Source organism: Mesitornis unicolor, unplaced genomic scaffold (genome assembly GCF_000695765.1).
Source record: "Mesitornis unicolor isolate BGI_N332 unplaced genomic scaffold, ASM69576v1 scaffold15944, whole genome shotgun sequence".
NCBI lineage: Eukaryota > Metazoa > Chordata > Aves > Mesitornithiformes > Mesitornithidae > Mesitornis > Mesitornis unicolor.
Window position 1 is genome coordinate 1 of NW_010178181.1, and position 25,263 is coordinate 25,263.

The 25,263-nt window shown below is 39.9% G+C and overlaps 1 protein-coding gene across 1 annotated transcript; it reads left to right on the top strand.

Moving 5' to 3' along the window:
* Positions 1–4,388: 4,388 nt before the first annotated feature.
* Positions 4,389–25,051, top strand: WDR43 (WD repeat domain 43; the record flags this gene model as incomplete). Its single annotated transcript, XM_010182367.1, has 15 exons — positions 4,389–4,523; positions 6,149–6,270; positions 13,623–13,743; positions 14,923–15,062; positions 15,569–15,671; positions 16,760–16,824; positions 17,208–17,379; positions 17,860–17,946; positions 19,755–19,886; positions 20,337–20,474; positions 21,323–21,409; positions 22,765–22,796; positions 23,492–23,555; positions 24,438–24,551; positions 24,982–25,051. Coding segments are annotated over 15 exons (1,582 nt in total), but the record flags the coding sequence as incomplete, so codon positions are not given.
* Positions 25,052–25,263: the final 212 nt, after the last annotated feature.

Consider the following 25,263-nt stretch of genomic DNA (forward strand, 5'->3'; position numbering starts at 1 on the left):
GGTCGGCGTGGCCGGGCAGACCGGGAGCGGAGACGCGGCGTCTCGATGTGGCGAACGGGATGAGAGTCCCACGTGTAGAACCGGAGCTCTATGGGGTTCAGCTACGGGCACCCCCACTTCGCGGTGGGCTTGGGGCATGTCCACGCGTGGCGTTCCTCCAGGTGGGGGGGGGGAGACGACGTGGGGGAAATCCGCTTCCCTCGGTGGAGAATTTCACGTGTTGGTGGGAGAAGCGGCACTGGAGGTTTTATTATTATTTTTAAAGCGAAAAAAAGGGCTGTCAACAGAAGCACTGACTGTGTAAAATAATTTGTTTTTCGTATAACCTGCATGGAAGAAGCTTTCCTTGAAGGAGCAAGGTATGTTACTTCATGGTACATCTCACTTTAATCGAAAAGGTGATGCTGCAGAGCAGGTCGGCTGCCGTGTGTCCACTTAGCTTTCGTGCTGGTCACATTCCAGTAAAGGCAGTGTCTCTCTGCACTTCCTTATCCTGGGAAGCATTTCCGTGCAAGCTGCTATGTGCTCCGTGACGCTTCTTCACAAGCTCAGGAATCCTGCAAGAAGGTATTCAGTAACTATTCAGAGCACACATTGAAGGGCTCAGATGGTCTCTACCTTAAACTTGTTTTATTAAACTTCACCTCAGGTGAACAGTCAACCTGAAAGTATCTGGAGTATATACATCCTGTTTATGTTGAAGTAATCCTGTTTTCTTTAGAACATGACATTTCTGTGAAATAGTATATACCTTGGGTAAAGTATGTGAAATCCACCCCATGTGTTGGGGGAGGGACGGCTTTCTAAAATGCATTTTTAGTATATCAGCAGTTTAGCTTATTTGATACACTGTGAGAAGTATTTCAAAATGCTTAACACGCATATTGTCAATCCAGAGGATGATGATATTGTCTCTTTTTTATTAGTTGAGCAGGTTAATCCTGGAACTTTGAAAACTCCCAGAACATTTGAAGAGTGTGGCAGAAAGGGTTAGTTTTAGATTAGCCTTAACCTGTTCATTTGTCAGGTAACTTTAGGGGGGGGACTGTTGGGAAAAGATACTTATGTTAATTGCAGGCCTCTGTAGGTTTTTCACTCTTAAATAAACTGAAACTGGCATGTGAAAATGGGGTTAGTCTATCCTGTGTGACATAAAACTTAACCTAACATAGCGCACTGCTGCGGTACCGTAAGTCAAGCACAGGTGTTTTCTGAGTGGTTTTTAAAAACTAACTCTTTTCTAGAGACCTACTCCTAAGAGCCACTGATGCTCTGATTTAACCTGGTTTAGGGTTGTATGGAAAATTGGCTTAATTAGACAGCATTTGGCTACCTTTCAGTGCTTTCTAATTATTCCAGTAGTTTGAATGCTATCCGCTGCTTGAAAGTTGGTACATTTTCAAGTGGAGCTTGAAAACATACTGCTTTTTGGAGTAATTATGCCGTTAACTTTTATAATTCATTCATTTGTCCTTAGACTAAACCTGTGATAGTTCTGCCAAATTTATTTTATTGAATGTGTGTTTTCTGACATTATTTAGTTTTTTTAAATTTTTATTCCTGGAGAGTTGACATCTCTAGGTAGTGCTAGTGCCTGGTGTTCAAGAGTAAAACTGTGCCAATAAGAGATCTATAAATGGTGTTTGGCCAAGTTGCACCTACACTAAGTATGTTTTGGGCTGCTGCCTTGTTAATGAGGGCCGTGTGTTAACAGGGGAATATTAGAAATTAAGTTTTTAACTGCAGACCCTTGAATTACTGATGCAGTGGTGGTTTATTGGGTTATTCCCTGCACACATGCTTTTGTAGTGTCAATGCTTCCTGCTTGTGGTGGTCACGTTCTGCTCCATGAAGCAGTGCCTTGTGCAAGAGTGTGTGGACCATCAGCTTTCAAAATACCTTCCACTTTCTTCCTAATACGCTGCAACTGGTCTGTCAGCTTCAACTCTCAAGACTCTTTAGGCTTCCCCCCATTTTGGTGTTTTAAGTGCTTTACTTTGCATGTGAGCAGCAGAGATCAAATTTGTTGGTTTTTTTTTTTAAGTCAGTGTCTGACCTATTCAAGTAAGAACATTGTGGAAAAATACATGCACAGTCCCATTTCAAATAACTTTTTAAAATCATCTCTACTAATTTAAACACTGTTTTTTTTCACGCAAAGCATTTCTAAATACTCTTGAGTTTCCATAAATTGGAAATGGATACTTGGTATAGTTCAGCTCCCCTATCCTGTCCTGTCCTGTCCTATCCACGAAAACAGGTTGCTCTTATATTTAAGACCCTGATCCACAAGTGAATCCCACATGGATCTCTACTGCAGTTGTCAATCTGTGTACTAAACTAATGTGGGGTGAAGAAGTTTGGTTTTATTTTACTTTAGTTGTTTTGGTTTTTTTTAGTTCTTGGAATGTTTTTTGAAATCACCTCCAACTTTAATAGGTGTCTGAATTTTCCACTGCCGTTTCTTTCATGCAAAAATTTCTGACAAAGTGTCCGACTAATAATGCTGATAAGGGGTGGTCAGTAAAGAAATACACGTGGAAAAATAACTGGAAAAACCTCCATTGCCTCTAACTTTCTTCTTGACACTAGAAATGACTGTGAACTTTGCTGGCAATTTTGTTGTACCTTTGCGTTGCTTCAAGGGAAATTGGCCATAACCACCTGAAACAGAGGATGAACAAATTTATTTATAAGTTTTATGCAAGGGAAGACAATAAAATCTGTTCTTAATTGTGGTTTTGCTTTATAGTCTTGGAGGTGCAAGGGATAATTGGTAAAACTACGTAAAGAGATTGAAAAGCAACAGAAAATACACAAACTGTACTTGCATCTCCACTGGCTATGTGGCCCTTGTCTTCGCATGTCAGACAGCAGTTTCAAGATGGCTTAGTTGGCATTGCTGCCAAAAGTTTAACTAGTTGAGTCTTTTCTCGTGCATTGTCTTAAAACCTAGTTGGTTTACTTGTGCTTTGTGTCTGTGGTGGTTTCTCAGCACCCATGTTTTAATAATATTTTATAAACACTTTTCTTTCCCAGGAAAGATGAAGCCTAAATAAATGCTTGCAAAAAAACCCCCAGTGTAATATCTTCTCAAAAGCCTGCTTTTATATCAAAAGTACCCGTAGCATTTTGGTGTTTATTGTGCTAAAACAGAACACTTTTCCTTGCAGAAGATGGTGTCTGTGTTAAAAGTCCAGCTGCAAAAAGCCAAAATATTTATCCTGCACTGTTAAACTTCTAAATCTTTGTTAGGAAAACTCCCAAATCCTGATTGTTATTATATCTCTGCCTCTCAGTAAAAATTATTTACGTTCCTTGTGTGGCATCTGTTGTATGACAGATCAGCCACACTACATGGAGCTTGCACAGAGCTGATTGCTCACATTTGCAGTCTCCCTTGGTGGCTTCTGACTGCTCATCAGTACGAATATATCTGCTGTGCAGAGAAAGCATTAGCTTGTGTGTAATTTTTTTCTTTTTTAATCGGAGAGGATTCTTTGCTGTGAGGTAACAAATGTGAGGAGACTTACCCGAGTCCAATTTAAAAACTAATCAGTAGCATTAAGGATGATTTTTTTTCTTCTGAAGTTCTTGAACAGTTTTTTGTTTTTCTCTTTTCTTGTATATGATTACTTAATGCGGTATTAACCCAGTGAGAATAAATGTAGTGGCTTATTCTGCCTCCTTTGTTTTGGTTTCACATGCTCAAAAGCCAGTTTTATTCTGTTTCCCCCTCAATGTGATGTTGCTGCATTCACCTGTTTTTGGTTAAGAGAAATGAAGTGAAATACCTCCTTGAAGTGGTTGGTAGCACTTGCAAAAGCAAGGGGGTGAAGACGTAAGAATTGCCTGACCATAGGAGAACCTCTGGGACAGAGGACAGGACTTGGGCATAGCTCATAGCTTCAAGTTGTGCTTGCTTCCCTCTGCGTAGTGGGGTGACTTTCTTTTTAAACCAGCATTATGAATACTTAATATTTGCAAGACTCTTCTGAATAGCTTATGATTTAAAAAAAACAAAGCTGATCATTCTTGATCAAGTGTTTCCATTTTGTGGATGAAGTATTCTGATTGTATTAATTTTTTACCTCTTCCTCTGGGACACTTAACCTTGTGAAAAACATTAATGCCTTTTTTTTTCCCTTACGGATGTAGTCACTAGGCTAGCAAAACGGCCTCCACTAAATGTTTCCAAGTCGATCATAGCAACTTTGTTACCTCGTACATAGAGGTACAAGGTGAGTCTCTAGGCTGCTGTGCACTTCAGTGTCTTCATTTTGTGCTGGCTGACTGGGTCTCAAACTTACGTAGGTTTGTCTGCTTTAACACTGAGGTTAGCTGGTCAGAGGAATTTATTTCACATTTTCTCTTTTTCAATTTTCCAGGATGGCCCCCAGAGGAAAAAACGGAAGTCTGAAGTTGTAGAAGTGGACAAGCAGTTAGATATCCTGGCTATTGGTACAGCAGTTGGTAGCATTTTGTTATACAGCACATTAAAAGGAGAATTACACAGCAAGCTAGTAAGTATCACACTCTTCATCACATGCTACCAAATACTGATGGTTTCAGTCACTCTATGCTGTTCTTTTTGCTGCTCAAAAATGGAATAAACTAACCTAATTACTCAGTTGTTGGGTTTTTTTTAATGGATGTGTGTATGAATATAGGTACAGTAAATTCAGGTGCTTGGGAATCTTCAAATGGTATTTTTTTGATTGTTGGCAGTATGTACACGTTAAGAAATGTTGGTTTTGAAATCAGTGCAGTATCTTAACGTTGTGCATGGATTTGTCAGTTTGTATTCAAGTAAACAGGAATGATGAATTGACTACCTGGAGAGTTAAGTCCTCTGTGCGAGTGTGATACCCTCAGTTCCTGCACTGTACTGTGGGAGAGGAGAACAGGACTGAAGTACTTATCAGGTCTTGGGAAGGTTTCACGTTGATGGGCTCTTCTGTAAACTGACTTCCCTTGCGGAAGCTTTTGAGCTCTCTCAGCACATGATCTTCCTTGAATGATATATGCTGATTTTTCTTTTGCTTTTCTCATTGATAACTTCCCTGTTACTCCTGAGTACCTTGGGTTCAGTCTTGGATTACGTAACAAGCAAAATAAATCTATATGAGTGACTGTGCAATACTTTGAGATATTCAGGTGTACTTTTGCTTCTGAAGTGTTAGTTGTCTGTAGGGTAATGTACGTGAATTTAGAGAAACCAATGACTTCTTAAAATCATGATACCTGCAAGTGACATTAGCTAACAAATATCAGCTCTGTTCTGTGGAAAAGCTGTATTTTTGCCTGAAAACTATGAACAAAATAAAGGAGTTTCAGGTTAAAATTTACAGTTTGTCAGTTTGAAAACACTGGCTGCCCTTCTATAGGAGCAGATTAGCAGATGTTATTTGTGAGTACTTTGTTTTTTTACAGATAGGTTGAATTAAAAGATTATTCCTGACAGAATAAGAGCTGTCGCTTTTAGCTGTGCTTATTGAACAGAGTGTTTTGCTGTGATGTATTTTGTCTTGTTCAAAGCTGATTTATAGTGACACTTTTGGGAGTACTCTGAGATGGCTGGTGCCGATTCAAGTAGTGAAATTTTATAAACTCCAGGAAATATTTTCATAAACAATTAAAGGATATATTTGAGCTGCAGAGACTTTGGTTATTAAGAGAAGTGAACAGTACTTCTTTGTAGGGTCTCCTGATCTGATGATAGCTTGCTCTTGAATGCTGAGTACAAAGGGAAGGCTACTCATTTCTGAATGTACTTAAGCAAGCAGACACTTAGATGACTGTCAGCAAAACATCTGTGCTAGCCTTTCCTCTCAGCAAATCTCATACTGTTAGACAACCTTGTTTGGCTGTGTGTATAAAATTAGTGGGCAGGACAATTTTTTGTTTAACTCTGAAGTGTTAGAACAAGAATTAATTAAAGTACTTATGTATACATATCAAAATATGAATTAGCTTTAAATTATATAACTATATTTGTATATTTGTCTTTAAAACCCCACTCTCTTTTCAAGTAGTTAATGATTTTATTTCAGTTCTCGAAAGAGCAGCTTGTTGACATTTTTGGTGTGAGAAAGAGTCAGTAGTCAAGACTTCTTCATTAATGGGTTGACCCTCTTACCTTTTGTAGGATGGTGGTCATGACAATAGAGTAAACTGTGTCAGATGGCATCAGGAAAACTGCTGCTTGTATAGCTGTTCAGAGGACAAACACATTGTGGAATGGAACACACAGACTTGCAAAGTAAAGTGGTAAGTGATGCCGGTTTTTGGTCAGGTTTGTTCATACTTGCTGTTGCGTATTTCCTCCCTCACAGGTTTTAGTGAAGCCCTGTTGGAAATGCTGCACTCTGCTGTCCAGGCTTCATGCCCACTGTACTGTTGGCTATTATTTTTCTGAGATTGGAAGTGGTTTTATTAAGGGATAAAAGAATAATTTTCATAGTTTGGTTTCTTCTTCTGTGTATTGGAAAGACTGGATGAAATGAGTAACTGTGCTGAGAAGGATTTGAGTCCCTTCGTGCTAGCTCTTAGTGGGACATGGGATTCCAATCACTCTTGTGATACTGAAAAATCTGAATTCTAGAAAATATCCTTGGAAATACAGGGGAGCAGATAATGGAACACCTTATCCCAGTTAAATTGGTTACATGCACCTGGATTTGCTCAAAGCGCCTTGCTGTGATGATAATCCACTTGGTTTCGCTCACTACTGATGTGCAGTGAGGACAGTTCCACTTGGCTGTCTGAGCGGGCTGCTGCTGTTTAAAGCACTGCTGAGTGGAATAGAGCTTAGTGCAGAGCAACAGATGTCTGATTTACTTTCTTTTGTAATAAAGTCAAACTATTTTTAAACTTCAAAGAAAAAGCCAAGATTTCTATTAATGATCCTGGTCATACTTCAACAAGAGCCTAGTGTGTGATAGCACCTTGACTTTTCTGTTATGCTGTTTCTGTTTTTTGTAACGTTTCCCAGTGTTGGATTCTTACTGGAGCTCTGTAGGTTTTGCTAAAGATGGTGTGGGCACAGCAGATGGCCCATCATCAATAGCCTCTTTGATTTCTCTAGAAAAGAGATGCATCCTTAGGTTGTAGTAAGTTGAGACCTTGCATAAAAACTCCCTCTTGCCTTCTGTCCTCAGGATTGAACACACCTAGTTTCCTCACCTTTTCCTCTTATTATGTGCTCTAGTTCCTAAGCTGCCTTTGTGGCCCTCCACTGGATTTACTTTGTTATGTCAGTGACTTGCTTGTACTACCCCAGGCTGGACATAGTGCTCAGATGCAGTTTGGAAACTGTTGCACAGAGAAGAGGAATTACTTTCTGCGCTTGTGTTGTGGTTTAGTGCTCGGCTGGCCACTAAATCCTGGACAGATGCTCTCTATTAACCCTTCTCCCATCCCCAGAAGGGAAAAGAGAATAAGGGAGAGAGACTTCACGGTTTGGAAAATAAAACTAACAGTTTTAATAAAACAATAATACTAATACTACAGGATAATTTTGTAAATAGGGAAATAATGAAATATATACAGATATGTACAAGTATATATATAAAACCAATCTAAAATCCTACCCCCCCGCCCTCCCCCAATGATGAATACATCACCAGAGGCCCTGTGGAGCAGGGCACTGGAAAAGTCCCAGCCCAGACCCAGCAGCAGGTGGGAGCAGGATGCAGGAACACATGAATCAGGATCAGCGGCAGATGAACCAGCAGGGTTCTGCTCAGACTTTGGCCATGGCAGGATCAAGAAGAGTCAAGATGGAAGGAAGGATCCAAGATGGAAAGGGTCAAGACCCTCGTAATCCCTCAGCTTTATGCTGAGTTTGACGTATGTGGGATGGGATACCTAGTTGGTCAGTTTTGAGTCCGTTCCCCCCTGGTAGGTGCAGACACAGTACCCATGGTGAGACAGTGGCCTTGTGATTATCACTCATAGCAGTGCATACTGTCTGGAAAAACATGCTGCTAGTTTCAGCAAGTTCAGCCACTTAGAAGAGACTGAGCTGAAAACTAAAATCACTAAATAGAAAATTGGTTCTATTTAGCTCAAACTAGGACAGCTTGCTACATTGTAGCTAATACAAATCACTGTGCAGTTGAACTGATTGCCACAAGGACTCTGTTAAGTCTTGGTCAACTTGATTGAGGACTGCAAGCTCCTTTTCTGCAAAGCTGCTTTCTAGCCATTTGTCCCCAGCCTCTACTGGGATTTTTCTGTCCCTTGTGCAGGACTATATTTTCCTTTGAGCTTTGAGTTTCTGACAGCCTGTTTCTCACGCCTGCGTAGATGCCCCTGAGTAGTAGCCCTGCCCTCCAACATATCATCTGCTCCCCTGAATTTGGTATTGAATGTGAGCTTGTTATGTGGACATTCTGCACTGTTCTGAGATCATTAATGATGACCTGGGAAATTACTGAGGATATTAAATAGTATTGGGATGTCCTTAGAGGGTATGAGCAGTAACTGGCCACCAGCTGGACTTCATATCAGTATCACAACTGTTTGAAATCAATGATCTAGGCAGATCTTGTCCCTCCTTGGAGTCCATAAATTCAGTCTACGTATCTCGAGTTTGGTTGCAAGGATGCCATGTGGGACATTGTCAAAAGCATTACTAAAGCAAAGTTAAATGGCATACATGACTCTCCTGTCATCCATCAAGACAGTTGTCTCATTAAGAAGGTAATCGGGTTGGTTAGGCAGAATTTGCCATTTGTAAATTATTGCTGGCTGTTCCCATACACTTACCTTTCTGTGCCTCGAAATGGCTTCCAGATGGATTTGTCGTATAACTTTCCCTGTTGTTTCCTGGATTCTCCTTCTTGTGGATGTATTTTGTCTCTCTTTCTTTTCAAGTCATCAGAAACTTCTCTTGAGCTATGTGACCACTCACAATGATAGTGTGGTCTTTTAAATAACACTGACCTTAGCAGTTGTGAATGCATCCTGTTCAGTGTGAAGGAGTTGCATGTGTTAGAATTGCTGTTTTGATCCCTAATTTGATCTACCTTTACTCTGGGGAGTGCTTTGCTCCCTCTGACTCTGGCACTAGGTTTGAGAGCATGGGAGGCCTGAGAGACTTTGCTTTTCAGTGTTTTGGCTCTTTCTGTGTTCCAAGTGGGTCCCTACACAAGTCAGTGGCAGGCCCACACTGTCCTCAGTCATCTTACTGCTGTTTATGTGCTGTGTGTAGATGTCCTTTTGTTGGCCTTCATATTCCCTGCTGGTTTGAACACAGGTTAAGCTTCGGCTAATTCTGTCCCTGCATGCCTGGACAATATTTTTATATTCCTTTGTGTAACCTATCTCCACTTTCACCTTCTCTATATTTCTTCTTTGTGTTTTTGAGTTCTCAGAAGTTACCCACTTGGCCAAGCCAGCCTTCTGCAGTTCCTGGTGATTTTCTGCTCTTCGGAAAGGACTGTTATTTTGCTTTGAGGACGTTATCCTGGAAGAGCAGCCAGGTTTCCTGGGCCCCTTTGCCCTTCAAGGCAGCCTCCTGTTGGATCCTGCCAATCAGTTCTCTGAATAATTTCCAGTCTGCTTTTTTGAAGTCCAGGGTTGTAATTCTGCTGTTTATGTTGCTTGTTTTTCTTAGGGTCTTATATGCTGTTGCCTTGTGGGTGCTATAGCTGGAGGTTGTCATCAACCATCGCATCCCAGTTCTTCCTTTTTTTTTTTTGTTTGGTTTGTTCGTTTGTTTTGTTCTGTTTTTGTTTTTGTTTTTCTTCACTTTGAGAAGTTAATCCAGTAAAGCACCTTTCATGGTCTGGCTTTAAATCACTTGCATCAAGAAAAGGTCTTCAGCACTTGCCAGCAATCTCTGGGACTGCTTGTGTCCTTCTGTGCTGCCCTTCCAGCAGTTGTTGGGGTGGTTAAAGCCCCTTAGAAGAACCAGGGAATGGGGTTATGAAGATTTATCAATTTCTTTTTTCAATTGGACAATCTGTAGCAGCTGCCCACCATACTGCCCTTGTTGGTCTCTTCTCTTACTTATCTGTAAGTTGTTCACTGGCTCTTTGCCTGTTTCAGAGGAAAGCTCTGTGTGTTCATGCTACCCTTTTGTGGGAAGAAACCTCTCTCCTTTTTGCCTTCCTAGCATGTCCTTGCTGACATGTCTTCCTGAAGGTCCATTTATTGCAGCACTCCTGTCTTGCAAGCTATCCTGCTGTTTCTCTGATCACAGTGAGATGAAAGCTCTGAAGCAGCCCATGGATATGTGATTCACCCTATCTGTAGCCCGTAGCATGTATGTTCATGTACAGGGACTTGAGATGGGTCCCAGTCATGCTGCTTTCTTGGGAAATGTGAGAATTTATCCTGTTGTGCTTGATCTTGGGTATTTCCCTCTGCCCTGTTCCTTACCACTGCTTTTTGGGGCCTGTGATAATAGAACGTAATTAGAGGCATCGTATTCTTTAATTTTGAAGATGACAACAAAAAATAATTCCTGGAGTGTATACATTAAAAGTACACCAGCAATATAATATCGTGCTTTTTAATGGAATATTTTTTCTGGTACTGTTATGACTCATACCCAAAGTAAATGACACTGGAAGGAGTAGAAGAAAACAATTACCTAAAATTTTACCTAAATTGATGAGACTAGAAGGAAGAAATTATCTAAAATTGCTCATGCCCAGTGTACATGTGAAATTATCTGCATTGTTTAACACTTGTCAAGACTTGGAAATTAATCCTTATGTATCCCACAGAGAATTAAGGATGGTTGCTCCTGAGGTAGAGATGTGTTCAACTTCTGTTGATTTGCAGGCTTCTAGTCATTTTCCTATAGAAGTATGGATGACTAGATAGGGAAGTGAAACCATGTGACTTTAGGCTTGACTTTCTTAATTACTGTAGAAGTAGTCTGTAGAAATAGAACTCTATTTTTGCCAAAAAAAGGTAAGAATTTTTTTTGAGTGTGGAATCATGAAGTTGCCTGTAAAATGGTAAAAGGTAGTTGAACAAAATGGACACTACATTGTTTAATAAAGTCTTTGTTTCCCATGAAAACTTCGCCTTTCATTTACCCAGAAGAAAAAGCAATTACTTTTGCCTCAATCCAGTAAAATATTCTGGATTACTTCTTGTTTTTCTGACTGTAGCTTTTTCATGTCTTAAATACTCTGAATACTCAAAGACATCCTGTATATCTCCTTATGCAGCTTCTTGTTTCATGATACCTTGTTTAAAACTCTTTCCTGAAAATTATATAAAGAGCATCCAAAGTAAAAACTAATGGATTTTTGCTGTGTTTTATGTTCTGCAGTCTAGCTTAGTACATTTAAAAACACTTTCTTGGGTTTACTGATCTTGGTGTCTATGTAGTTGTTTCCCTTGCATCCCACTCCTCTTCCCACTGCAGATTCTGCAGCAGGTTTGGGTTTGTTTTTTTTTTTTTTTTTTCCCCCCTTCTTAAATATGTTATCACAGAGATAATACCACTGTTGCTGATTGGCTTGGCCATGGCCAGAGGCAAGTCCAACTTGGAGCCAGGGCAGTTTCTAGCAGCTTCTCACAGGAGACACCCCGCTAGCCCCTCCCCTGCCACCAAAATCCCACCACACAAACCCAGTACATTCTACCCCTTGCCTCTGTGAATCACATATTTAAGAGTTATCATTGAAATCCACATTCATAACACAGTTTTCACAAACTTAACTCATATAAACAGAAAAGACTTCCCTGTACCAAGACTAAAATAACATCATCACGATAGTAAATGAAAGTGGACAGTTTACACACCATCCGCCCCTTGTCTTTCTACCACAATTGAACAAACAGAATTCCTGTGGTTATTCCACTAATGTTGTTCAGTCTATCTTTTGTCCGTTACCTCCCCCAATTACTGTCCTTATCTTGAATTCCTCAGGTCCCAGACAGGACACCAAAGAAGACTGTCATGGTTTAGATCCAGCCAGCAACTGAGCACCATGCGGCTGCTCACACTCTCCTTGCCATAGTGGGATGAGGAGGAGAAAATGTAATGAAAGGCTTGTGGGTTGAGACAAGGACAGGAAGGGATCACTCATCAATTACAGTCATGGGCGAAAACAGACTCAACTTGAGGAAAAAAACAATTTCATTTGTTACCAATCAAATCAGAGTAGGATAATGCAAAATAAACCAACATTTTAAATACATCTTCCCCCCACCCTTCCCTTCTTCCTGGGCTCAACTTTGTTCCCAGTTTCTCTACCTCCTTTCTCCTCCTACTCCAAGCAGTGCAGTGGAATGGGGGACATAGTTCATCATGTGCTGTTTCTGCTACTCCTTCCTCTTCAAGGGCGTGAAGACTCCTCATACCCTTCCCCTGCTCCAGTGTGGGGACCCTCCCATGGGAGACAGCTCTCTACAAACTTCTCAGATGTGCGTCCTTTCAGCAGGCTGCAGTTCTTCAAAGACTGCTCCAGCGTGAGTCCCTTTTGGTGGGGTGCAGTCCTTTAGGAACAGACTGCTCCAGTACAGGCTTCCCATGGAGTCATGGCCTTCAGGTGCAGTCATCTGCTTCAATGTGGGGTCCTCCATGGGCTGCAGGTGGTTATCTGCTCCTCTGTTAACCACCATAGACTGTAGGATAAATCTGTGCTCCAGTGCACCTCTCCAGTCTCCTTTCTTCACTTGTCTTGGCATCTGCATAGTCGTTTCTCTCACATGCCACTCCTTGTTCCACAGGAGGTGGTGGGGTTTTTTCTCTTAAATATTTATCACAGAGACGCTACCACTGTTGCTGATTGGCTTGGCCTTGGCCAGAGGCAGGTCCAACTTGGAACCAGGGAAGCTTCCAGCAGCGTCTCACAGGACCCACCCCCGTAGCCCATCCCCTGCTACTAAAATGCCATCCTATCAACCCAGTATGGACAGGAGAGGCTCTGCTTAGTCAAGTGAAAGTTATTTGGAAGTACTTCCAAAGCAGCTGTTTACAACCAGAATGTGATGGGTTGTAGGGTACTTCCTATCAGTAAGGGTTTGTGTTAGTGCTTTTCTTGCAATGTTGTTCCGTGAGAAACATATAGTGCTCAGTCTCCTTTCAAGCAGATGCAAGGTTTTCATGACAGCATCTTTCTTTTTTATTTTTAAATAGTGTTCTGAACCATAGAACTTTTAAGGTGAAGTTTATTATTGTCACTGTCATTGACAGACTTGGGAGCAGGGCCGGGAACTGAGTGGGCCTTTAAACACTGAATTTTAGGGTTGAGAAGGCCTTTCTGAACAGGTCAGTGTAAGCTTTTTGGATTATGGTGCAAAGACAAGTCTTGAAATGGGATGGTTCCTCTTACCCTATTTTGAGTTGTAGAGAAATTTGAGAGAGGAATTCAGAACAGACAAATATTTTTAAAGTGTCAACGGTTGTTTGGTATTAAATAGCTTTACATCTTTGAGTTGCTGTATTTTTGAGTAAGCTATTAAGGAGAGGAGCAGAAATAGAATAGATTTGACCTCATATTTGCCTACTTAATTTATTATTTTTTAAAATAAGCTTTCACTTAAATTTTCCGGCATCGTTGATGTGTATTTTGAGATTATTAATTAAAACTGTTTTCTATTTCTTCATCTTTCTCACTTTCTACAAAAACCCTCCATCCAAATTCTAGCAAGTGGAAAGGCGACGGTAGCAGTGTCACCTCTCTATGCATCAGTCCAGATGGGAAAATGCTGCTGTCAGCCGGTAGAACTATAAAACTGTGGGACCTGGAGACCAAAGAAGTCTACAGAGTAAGTAACTTTGTTTAACTGAATGCAAAAAAATACCCTTCATGATTGATGATAGCAAGTATCCAGTGTTTCCTAATAGGACATCTGAAAATTTCACTGGGTATGAGGAGACAGTTAGCAGGTTTGGAACTGCTGGAAGCTGTTGCTGTGATGATACCCTCAACTGTGGTTTCAACTTGCTGAGAGTTGAATGAGGATATTAAATTCCTTGGCTGTGTCAGAGCATGCTACCAGCAGACTTTCTCAAGCCTGTAGCAGAAAGATGGATGCTGTTCTTTTCACTGGGTCCCTTTCTTGTACCCTCCTAATAGGAGAACTCATTTCACTGCAGTATTAGTTACTGCTGGTGTGGGTTTGAGTGAGATCCCTGACTTTCATAATGAGTTGTTCTTCGAAGCCTTCACGTTTCTTTGCTAAACTTTATGTAATTGGTGGCATTAACAGTTTTGCTGTTGAAACAGTTGGAAGGCATTGGAGCAAAACCTTTGTTGTTCCCTGAGCAGGACTCGGACATGAGCAAATTACTATGTTTTAGCTCTTCGTAAATGCAGTTGTATTCTCTTGCCTGTTAGCAGATAGGCTGCAGCTAGCCTCTGAATACTGGTAATTGATTTCAGGTAAGTGTGTACTGTTACTGGCACATGACGACTGCCGTGTGTGTCTGCATCCTATGATGACCAAAACCAAAAGTTCCAAAAGTAGATTAAAGAAGCAATATTTTTTTTTGGGGGGGTGGGAAGTGGAAAGGGTTGGAGGGGGCATTGAATATTCTCAGTGTGTCAGCAGACCTGTGCATTCATCTTACACTTGAGAATAATACTGTGAATCTAGTTTCGTTGTAGAAGTGTAAAATTGTGTGTGTGTGGGGGAGTGCTTTCTGACAGTAACGGCAGTGCAGGTGAATGTGATTTCTTTTGCATGGACTTAGTCCCAGTGAATTTGCTTTTGATTCTCCATTTAACTTTTAAAATTCTGATAAATATTTGGACGTTCAAAAAAAGTTTCCTTGAAATACAGAAATGCCAGGAAGCTGGTCATGAGTAAAAAAGTCACTGAAATGTCCTTGTTGACTTAGCAACACTTGAATCTTTCCTAACCATCTCTGTTAACTAATGTTTTAATTTTTGCCATATGACTGCTTATGGCAATTACTGAAAGATTCTTTTTTTTTTCTCTTAGCATTTCACAGGCCATGCTACATCAGTATCATCATTAATATTTACCACGGTGAAACCTATGAATGAAAATAAGCCCTTTGATGGAATTACAGGACTTTATTTCTTGTCTGGAGCTATACATGACCGATTACTGAGTGTATGGTATGTAAGCTTTTTGTAATTTGTAGCTTTAATTATGATCAATATTGAGGCTAGATTCAGTACGTATGTTCTGCATGCTGTGATTAAGCAGAAGGTTAAGCAGAAGAGGCACTCTGGAGAAATGCAGTGATGATCTCTTTAAAGGTGGTTTCAACTCACTGATTGTTGAATGAAGACTTGAATTTCCTTGGCTGTGTCTGAGCATGCTTCCAGTTGCCATTTGAATCGCTAGTGTATGCCAAGAACATACTGAGTAATAGGCTTCCTTGTTCTTTGTATCTACAGCAAGGTTTATGCTAAGTTTTCTTGCTAAATTTCACTGGGAAGTTACTTTGCACTTGGAATTTAGAAAACTTTCTAAGCTGAAAGCTGAAATGACAGCATGAGTATCTATAAAGCCTATAAATCACCACAGTCGCTGGTAGTTTATAGGCTTTATGATGCTTTTGAGGTGCAAGGGTGCTGTTTGTGCTATGGCAAATAATGTGTACTCTTGTGTGTTCCAGGCAGATCAGATCGGATAGGAAAGAAAAGAACGCTGTGATGTCTTTCACAGTAACGGATGAACCAACTTTTGTTGACCTGACTGTATCAGAAGTCAAAGAAGAGGTAGGAGCAATAGTTTGTAACCAGATATGTGCAACATCAATTTCCTTTTAAGTATATAAAGAAAGAAGCTTGGTTTGTCCTTATGTTCTGTTATGCAGAGATGAGATCTGAATGCCAGTTCACAGGTATAAGGATATTTATTACAGGTGGATTTCTAAATCTGGTAGTTTGAAATACTCATTTTCAAAGCTCCTAAGTGCAAATTAAGTGTTTTCTTTAGAAATTCTGCTTGTGATGACGGAAATACGTTTTTTTTCCTATTTAGAACAAGTTAGCAATCAAAAAGGTTGTTAAAACTTGGCAGCAAAAAAACCCAACCAAACAAAATCTTTCTAAAAATCCATTTTGGGTATCGTCCTGTTTTTTTTCTCTTCTCAAGTGGCTTTGGCAGTGTAACTGCATTTTGAATTGACTAGTCTTTAATGAGTTAAAGCAGCAGTATACATTCCCCAAGTCTCTCAGTGTCAGCAAGTACAAATCTTTCAAAGTAGTTGTCTAATGAAAAATGTCTACGTGTGAAACATGCTCAAATACTGTTTTAGTAATTATTTAAAACATTTTTCTCCTGCTGCCTTTGGATTCTTTTTCTAAAAACAGTATTTCATGCTAAATTTTCTAATGTTTCCAGTTGTACTCTTACTTTATGTATTGGAGATAGAGTATTCTGTAATGTACATCTGTCACTAATTGTACAGAGTACTCATCTGAGTTTCTTTTCTCCAAGCATATTTACAATGTTGACACCTTTGTAGACCTGTGCCTCTAGACACATTGGGTATCATATTTTTGGAACTTTGCTGCTTCTGATGACATAAGTCTGCTACTGTCCAAACCATTCAAATTGGGATATATCAGTGGTGATACAGTAAAGTACCGTTGTGAATTATGTTTTTTCTCTTAATAGTTGTACTAAGTGTTTCTGACATGTTAGTGTCTTTGATCTTCCTTATGGATTTAGTTATACCTTCAGTGTGTTTAGTTAATGAAAAAAGTAAAATCTTAGCCATGCACCTATCTCTTGATGTCCTGTACTTAGAGGAGGTTTGTCCTTTGGTCTCATTAAAATCTTCTACTGTGCATTCTTTCAGCCTGTGAAGTTAGCAGTTGTGTGCAGAGACGGGCAGTTGCATTTATTTGAACATATCTTAAATGGGTAAGTTAGTATTTGTATTGAGGGTGTCTTTGGGAAAGGTCTGGCTTTACTGTAAGGCAAAGTTCAGTCTTGTCATGCAGGTGCATATAAGCTCTTAAATCTGTTCACAAACCAGGTTCTAGCTGGTTCGTTGTCTTGGGTTGCTGGATACGTTTCTGGAGAACTTGCTTGCTGATCTGTGCTGAACTTTGGTATTTAGTGTTACTTTAGCAAAGATTTTTGTGTCTGTACCTCACCTTAGCCATCTGTAAAAGGTGTAAACTGGCTGAGTTTGCTGAGGACCTGCTAATGAAACGTCCTTAGAAGTGCAAGATATTGAGGTGTTCAAGCTGAACCTCTTGGAATTTTTTCATTCCTTTTTTAAATTATTTTTTTTATTTCAGTTATTGCAAAAAACCCTTAACGTCAAACTGTACTATCCAGATAGCAACGCCTGGAAATGATGGGGACTCCACACCAAAACCAGTCCCTATTTTAGCAGCTGCATTTTGCACAGACAAACAGTCTCTGCTGCTTGTGTATGGAAACACCTTACAGCCCATCATAGAGAAAGTGGTATGTAAAACTTACTGGAGAGGTTTTGGATTTTGTAATATGGACTGTATACTGGTCTCAGTTGGAGGGATTTTTTTTTAACTTTGTTGGAACTGTGTAACAAGACAAAGGTTATTCCTTCCCTTTTTTCTGGGAGGTATGATAGTTGTCCCTGAGGTACTTTGAAAGGTGATTTGTATTCTTCCATTCTTTCAATTAAAATACAGGTTGACATTACTGCTGGCTCTTCCTTGCCATTTCAGCTGTTACTGACTTAGGCCATTGAATCTCTTTTTAATACTGTTTCAGTTTACCTGTGTGAGCTTTATAGAGCACAGAGGTCTGGGAAAAAAAGTAACAGCAAAGTATCTGCTGTTCTAGAGTGAAATAATGTTCATTTTACTTTATGCCTCTGGAATTTGTTCTCATCTTTCAGTAGTGTAATGAATCACGGGGGTGAATCTCAAATATATTAACTGGTTTTTGTTCCTGTCTTTCTAGTCTTTGAATACCACAGAATCCCACATATGTTTGATAAGGGACATCCAGAAAGTCTTGTCACTTAAAACAGATGTTGCCCTAACAAAGGTGAGTTGTGTGTGAAATGGCAATTTTGTGCTCCTCTTGTTTTACTTTGGAAATGTCAGAATTCACTGCTCTCTTTTGAAATGAGGCTGGATTTCTGGATGGACCTGCTTAGAGCTGCAGTAGCTACAGATGTCTGGAACTCAGGCAGGTGTGGGTGAAGTGTGCTTCATGGCTGCTGTGTGTCCCAGTATGCTCTCCCACACAGTTACCCTCCTGTAGCTCATAGCAAGTCTTGTTCTCAGCAGGTCTGCTTGATAGACAGGACTGACTGCTGGTTTCTTTTCTGCTTGGGATCAGTCCTTCCCCTGGAGTCTGTCAGTTTGTACAACCTCTTTGACCCTGATGGTTTGGAGTGAAATTGGGATTACTTTATTTGGGGTCTAAATAAAATTTAATGTAGCCTTAAAGGGCATGTCCTTTTGGCTCTTTCTCACGGTGGTCTTCACGTGTTCATACAGCAGGTATGGCACCTGGGAGTGTCAGCTTGATGCTCAGATGGCAGTGGTGTCATCTCATGCGGGATCCCCTGGGAGTGTAGAGACAGTCTGTGAAGTTCTTACTTAATAAGTGTGCATATTCAAGGCCTTGAAGACTTGAAACGCTTGCAGTAACAGTGAAGTGAGCAGGCAGTGCTGTTTCTCTAATCTTCAATTTACCTACCGGATCTGGTGCTCCATCAGCCAGGCAGGGTTTTTATGCTGATTGCTCAGTCCTGGAGCTGGTGGGTAGCAGAGCTGAAATGCAGTGAGAGGTATAGAAACTCCCTGGTATGCAGTGATGATACCCATCTTGGTTTCGCTTTTTGCTGAATTCCAGTGAAGACGCATTTCTCTTGGCTGTCTGAGCATGCCTTAAGGGGAGAAGGTCAATTATTAGTGTGGTAAGCAAAAGGGATAGTATATTAACACTGTTGCTGCTCTATGGTAAAATTCTTCAGCCACTTTTTTTTTTCTTCTCTACTTTTAGACACAGCATATGGAATTTTATTTGCTTACTGTAGTGGATTATATTTGTGTCACTTTAGTAGGTCCCCAGCAGGGCTCCCACAAGTACAGACGTTTGGGAAGGTACTTGAAAAAAAGAGCCACTCAGAAGCACTGTGGTTAAAGAAGTGTTCCGGAAGTAGCAGGTAGCATTCCTGATACTCTGGAAGTGGCATATTCCCTCACATCCTTGCCTGTGGGTCAGGGGAGCACTCAGTTATGAATTTTATTGCCTTTAAAATTCGATCCACTTTGCGTTCATTGAAGATGGTTACCAAGCTTGTTTGGGGTAACCTAAGGCTGTTCTGTTTATCATCATGATCGTCGTCTTAATTCAGGCTATCAAGTTCTGTGTCTGAGCAATCCCTAGAAGAAAATCAGTGGGTTTGTAGTGACTAGTTACTGCCTTTTACTGTTATATTGTGCTGCTGTTTGTGATCAGTTCTTACCTTCCAGTGGAAGCTGAATTAACCTGCATGTGGTTTATGGTCCTGATTATTAGTACATGTGGTATCTATTGCTAGTAAACATCCAAATATTTGTTGTTGGATACAAACACTTAGTTTGATGAGTGTTATGGAACAATTTTGTAAGAAAAATGATTCACTGGTGGTTCTAAAGAGACTGTTGCTTTAGTTAATTAGGAAAACTAGTTGGCTGTTGCTTGAGATTATTAATTTATCTTAAAAGTGCTAAGAAAATGGCTTGTGGCAGACTGATTTTACTGTGTATGTGAGTGCCTCAGAACAGAATCAGTGTTCTAAATTGGAAAAAATGCTTAAGATACTAGCAATTCATGCAGATGTTGTTATCTCTGTCTGCTAGGTGAAGACACCGGTTGTGAACTCAGACACCAAAGTTCTAGTGCCTGGCATTCCAGGACATAGTGCAGCTGTCAAAACTCCATCCTCAGGAAAGGAGAAAAAGAAAAACAAGAGGAAACCAGGAGAGACAGAGGTAAAACGCATCTTTTTTTAAACACAGTAATAATGGAGAAATTAGAATGATAAATCTTCATTATAACTTATTTGGTGAATTTGAACTTGCTTTGTTTGGTATGAAAGCAAGGTTAATCATGTTTTTGTATGAAGGAGACTTCCCTCTGCTCAAAAACTTTCTCTTATTCAAGCCCTGTGTGTCTTTGCCTGTAGTTTTGCCATGTTCCTGCAGAGCTTTGTCACACGCTTGTGTCTGTGTCTCTGTGCTAAGGTGTATTACTGCTTTTCAGCCAAAACTTTCTTTTCTTCTTTTCTCAGGCTATTCTCTGTTAGTACCTTTAAAAGAATACGCAAAACTTGTGTTTTCCAGCAGAATCAGAGGGAATGCTGTAGGTTAGATACTTTGTTTTCAGCTGATGTTTCTGAGAAACTGCACTGAAACACCACTGCCCCTGTTTACTGTCTGCAGGAAAGCATTGAAGAGCGCCTCGGGGCGTTGGATATCGATGTGAGCAAAGTAAAAACTCCAGGTGGCCTTCCACAAACAGACAGCTTCGCAGTACTTTTGGTTCAGGGCTTGGAAAGCAATGATGCAGAAATCTTAAATGTAAGTGTTACAGGATCATTGTATGCTGTTTAATCTATTCACTGAGACTTGTGAGGACCCTTCCTGAATTATGTGGAGGCTGAACAGTCAAGAACCTATTGTTTCTCCCAACTGCTTTTTGTTGATTTGCTGCTCAAGGCAGTGGTATTATAAATGATAGTAGCAGTATTACTTTTTTGTTGTTATCAACCTTGCCTTCTGAGTCAGTCTATGAGCTTTGAAGTGTTTCTGTTTATGATATATTTGTTATGTCACAATTCAGATGTTTTTGAAGCGATTTGACTGATGCAGCCATCTTCCCTTTAGCTTGAGCTGGAGCATAATCTGTGCTTAATCTTCTGAGTGTACACTTTCCAAGTAGATACTGTTTGAAGAATGCATTGACAACAACAGTTTCACTTGAAAAGCTTACTGTTGCACTTGGGCTAGAAGGAAATTATAGTTCTGGGGCAGGGAAATGAAATATTAAGACTTTAATGCTGAATAGAAATTGCTTGTCACAGATACTGGTGAAGAGCATTTATTTACAGAATTCAATCACAGAAAATAGCAAAGGAAATCTTAATGTGCCTGTGATGCTTTGTTTCTAACATGAGGTGGTGGGTTGGCTAGAGGCAATGCTAGATTCTTTTACATGGGTTAATCAAGTGTTTGATTTTGTTAGTTGTAGGCTGACTTAAAAAATGGAACTCCTTTTCATAGTAAATCTTTTACTCATTATCCACACCTTGGCATGCAAAGGTAGCGGAGTAGAAAAAGATCTAAAGCCAGAAACTTTGTGACTGTGCTCCTTGCTCATACACATGTTAAAACAATAATTCTCTGACCATGTTTTTCCATTTTAACAGAGGGTGCTTAACACAAGAAAGGAAAGTGTAATAAAGAACACAGTAGCCAGAATGCCTATACATGCTGTCATTCCACTGCTGCATGAGGTAGGAGACACTGCCTTTCTTATACTGTCATACAAACTACATTTGGCTTGTGTTCTAGCTGCGGGAAATCCAGGATATGTCTCTTTATTTTTACCGGTGAAATTGTTTTGGTAGTTTTACAGGACAGAAATTATTCTTACTTTATCTAGTATGCTTTTATCTTTTCTGGCTGAAGCTTAACCAAAGGACAAAGTGCCACTGTCAAAGCTAGGAAGAGCATTAGGTCATGTAATATCATCTTAAATGATTATGTGGGAAGAAGACAAGGAGGAGGTTAAACTAACACTTGTTTAGTCAATGCAAACAATTTCCATTGCATCTTCTATTAAAAACTATTAAAATGGGTGATAATTTTAAAAATTAAAATAGCAGTGCTGTCCAGAGCAAATTATATGAGTTATATGCTAGATACTCATGTGAGAGAAAGAGAAGTAGAATACGTACTTAGAGCAGTGATTTTAGATAGCACTTGGGAACTGAAGGGCAATTTCTTTCCTGTTTTGAGGATAGATCAGAAGCCTAGTTGCTATATTTAAGCTTTGCAACATCACTTAGTAATAATTTTTAAAGGGATCTGGCTTTTGAACTCCTTTTTCAGTGATATTAAATCAAATTTATATGTGGACAGAAATATTTTAATAATTAGCCTTATCTAGGCATTACTTTGTTTAAGCTAGACATTGATTAGTTGCTTTTGTTAGATGAATAATGTTCTATACCATAAGTTAACGGTTAGATTTCTTTTGTATTTTAATGTGCTGGCCACAAATAAGATATAATTTAATTTATGGTACTGATCTTAACTGAATCATGCAGATGGCTTAGTTTTGAGTGTTTAGGCTACCTTTAAGCACGTGTTGTGACACCTTCTTAGACCTATGTTAATGAGGTGCAGTGTTTCTTTGTCAGAGAATCTAAGTGCAGCTGTTGGACTATATAATCTCAGTGGATGGACAGATCTTCATGTAACTGTCCTCTCCAGAGCCTGAGATCTCTTCTGTGAAATAGCCTTTACCTGATACTGCCTTCATTTGTTCCCACAATCTGTCTGCCTTGTAACAGCTGCTGTGCTAAGCAGATAAATAGAGACACATAAACAAAGGGATTTCCTTCCACTTATTCCTGTAAGCTGTAAGTTTCTCTGGATATATTGCCTGTTAAGAGTTCCAGTCTTATTGCAATGGTGGAGCCAGCAATGTAGTGTTCTGGAGCCAGACAACGGTTAATCCTACTAAACTTCAAATGCCTGGAGACCTCTCTGCTCCAATATTGGGGCTGTCACATGGATGTAGTGTTGGGTTTTTAAACTCATTTTGTGTTTGTTACTTATTGCTGATTGTTTTTTGTCCTTTTAGCTTACGAAGAGATTGCAGGGCAACCCATACAGGTAAGAGACAACTCAACTACAGCTTAATTCACCTGAAGCTTTTCTAGTATGTGTGTTATGGTCCCTCTCTCTATCTGTCTGATTGATTTCCATAGTAACTGTAACTAAACTGCAGCACCTTGAGGTAAAAATTCTTACCTGATTGTGGGTGCAGAGAGGGACTTTTAAGGCAGTGCTTTGCCTGGATGGCTGAAGTGAAATTAAAAAAGAAAAAGGATACCTGAAGGAAGCATATAACTCTGAGAAAGTGAAGTCCCAAAATATTGACACTGCAATTCTGATCAATATGTAAAATAAGATAACTATAACATATATAGCTTGTTTGGTTTAATTATTATATGTAGACATCTCCTGGTGTTGTGTTTAATTATTAACAAAACCAGCTCTTCCTGCCCCTGTGTGTCTGTCCCACCCTCACCCCAGTCTTGTTATATTGCTATAGGGATATAGGGATTGCTTTGCTGAGACTAGTGGTCCTTAGTTGTGTTGTTTGATTGGGGGTTGGATTGGTTTGGTTTGTTTATTTGGTGGTTTGGGTGGTTTTATTTATTTATTTAAATTAAAAGATCCCTCATTGTAGGTGGAGAAAGAAGTTCTTTCTATAAGTACCTTCTATAGAACCACGTAGCAACCAGAATGTGAAAAGGGTGTTTCTCAGCCAGCATCTCTTGATATAATTTATTTTTCTTTTCTAGTGCCTCATTAATGGTTCGGTGGCTGAAGTCAATTTTTACTCTACATGCATCCTACCTTTCCACAGTAAGTATCTTGCATTAATGCTAATGCATGTAACTAAAGCTAGATTTAAATGTGTGTTCTTCCTTTAGGAATCTGTCTTCTGCTTTCCACATAGTGCAGTGCCCAAATCAATGTACACAGGGCTATACTTCTGCCACTTCTGCCGAATTGCTGCACATTGGTTATAAATTGTTTGTCTTGGTCACTCATGACGTAATTACATTCATCCCAAAGTCAAACCAATATAAGTTACGTCATACCTGTGAGAGGGAACAAAATTACTGTCAAAGAGTAATCTAGCCTGTGTGCTAAATCTTACAGAACTAAATTTGCCTTGCCGCTGTAGTGCTCACCCTGAGACTTATCTTGGGCATGGCTATAGATATATGTGTGCCAGAGTTGGCAGGGTAGTAAGTAATGTAGTAGCTTCTGGATTGAAATCCAGCCTTGCCTTACAAGTGATGGATAAAGCACTCTTGCTTGGTTAAGAAAAAGGCATTTTGATGCTGTAGGTATTTTCTCCCATCTATTATAGGTTACTGTGCATCAGAGCTTGCACAGGTTGCTGAGGCTGCATTTTTACACCGGTGTATATTTGGTTCCCTTTTACACACCTTTCCAAATAGCACTTTGACACCTACTTATGGCAGTGACTGTGGAAAGGAAAAGCAGGTTAAGAATTGCCAAGTTTTGAAAGTAGATTGTTTCTAAACGTGACTATGTGTTAATTGACGAGGCTGCAGGTGGTTTCTGTGAACTTTCGGCTCCCCCTTCTGTCCAAAATAAGTGAGAAAGGCTTGCTTGCTCCAAACATACAAAGGTAGTTTTAAAAATTTAAAACCAAGACTTTTGTAATGTGTTGGTTAATAGCTTCATTTTTCTTCATCCCTCTCTTCTCTCAAGTTGCCAGACCTCATTCCTCAGCTGGGAATGCTATACCAGTTAATGGAGAGCAGAGTAAAAACTTTGCAAAAGCTTTCCCGTCTGCATGGAAGACTTTTCATTCTTGTCACCCAGGTGAGTTCTAACTAAATGACCTGGGATGTGTAGAAGGAGGATTGTTTGCAGACATAACCTCCTATTGTCATTATGCCTGATGGGACCTGTCATCAGGAAGTTAATGCAGTTGCTGTGCAGCCATGCTGATAACACTCAAGGCAGTACGGTTAATTGACTTACCTAGTCAGTCACTGGAAGCGTTAAACATTTTTTTTCTTGCCAAATGGGTCTGCTAACCCAAAGGGGAATAAATAGGAGGTACTCGGCCACTTCAGAGCAGATGCCTCTAAAATTTTACTTTGGCCTTTGTATTTGTTAAACTACTATATAAATGAATTAATCTGTGTAAAACTTGATGTAGACTTCATTTACACTGTTAGGAGTTTTGTTGACTTTTAAGGTTAGAATATACGATTGCTCCTAAGGCTAATCTGTGAATTCCATTCAGGTTGCAGCGTCAGAAACAGTACACGATGTAACTGAGGTTAATCAGACTGCAAAGCTGGTATATGAGGATGGTAAGTGTTGCATGCCAGGTGTAGCTCAGCTCCTGAATTCATGTGACAGCTGATACTTAATGGCTGTTCATCGTGCTCCTGTGCTTATCTGTTAGTGTACAGTCTGCAAGTAGAGAGTTTCTGTGGGAAGTCCATTTCAGGAAAGTCAGTGTTTAATGATGTGGGCGCTTGTAGTTGGCTGGCTCCCCTCCCCTCCTTTGCTCCCCTCCCCT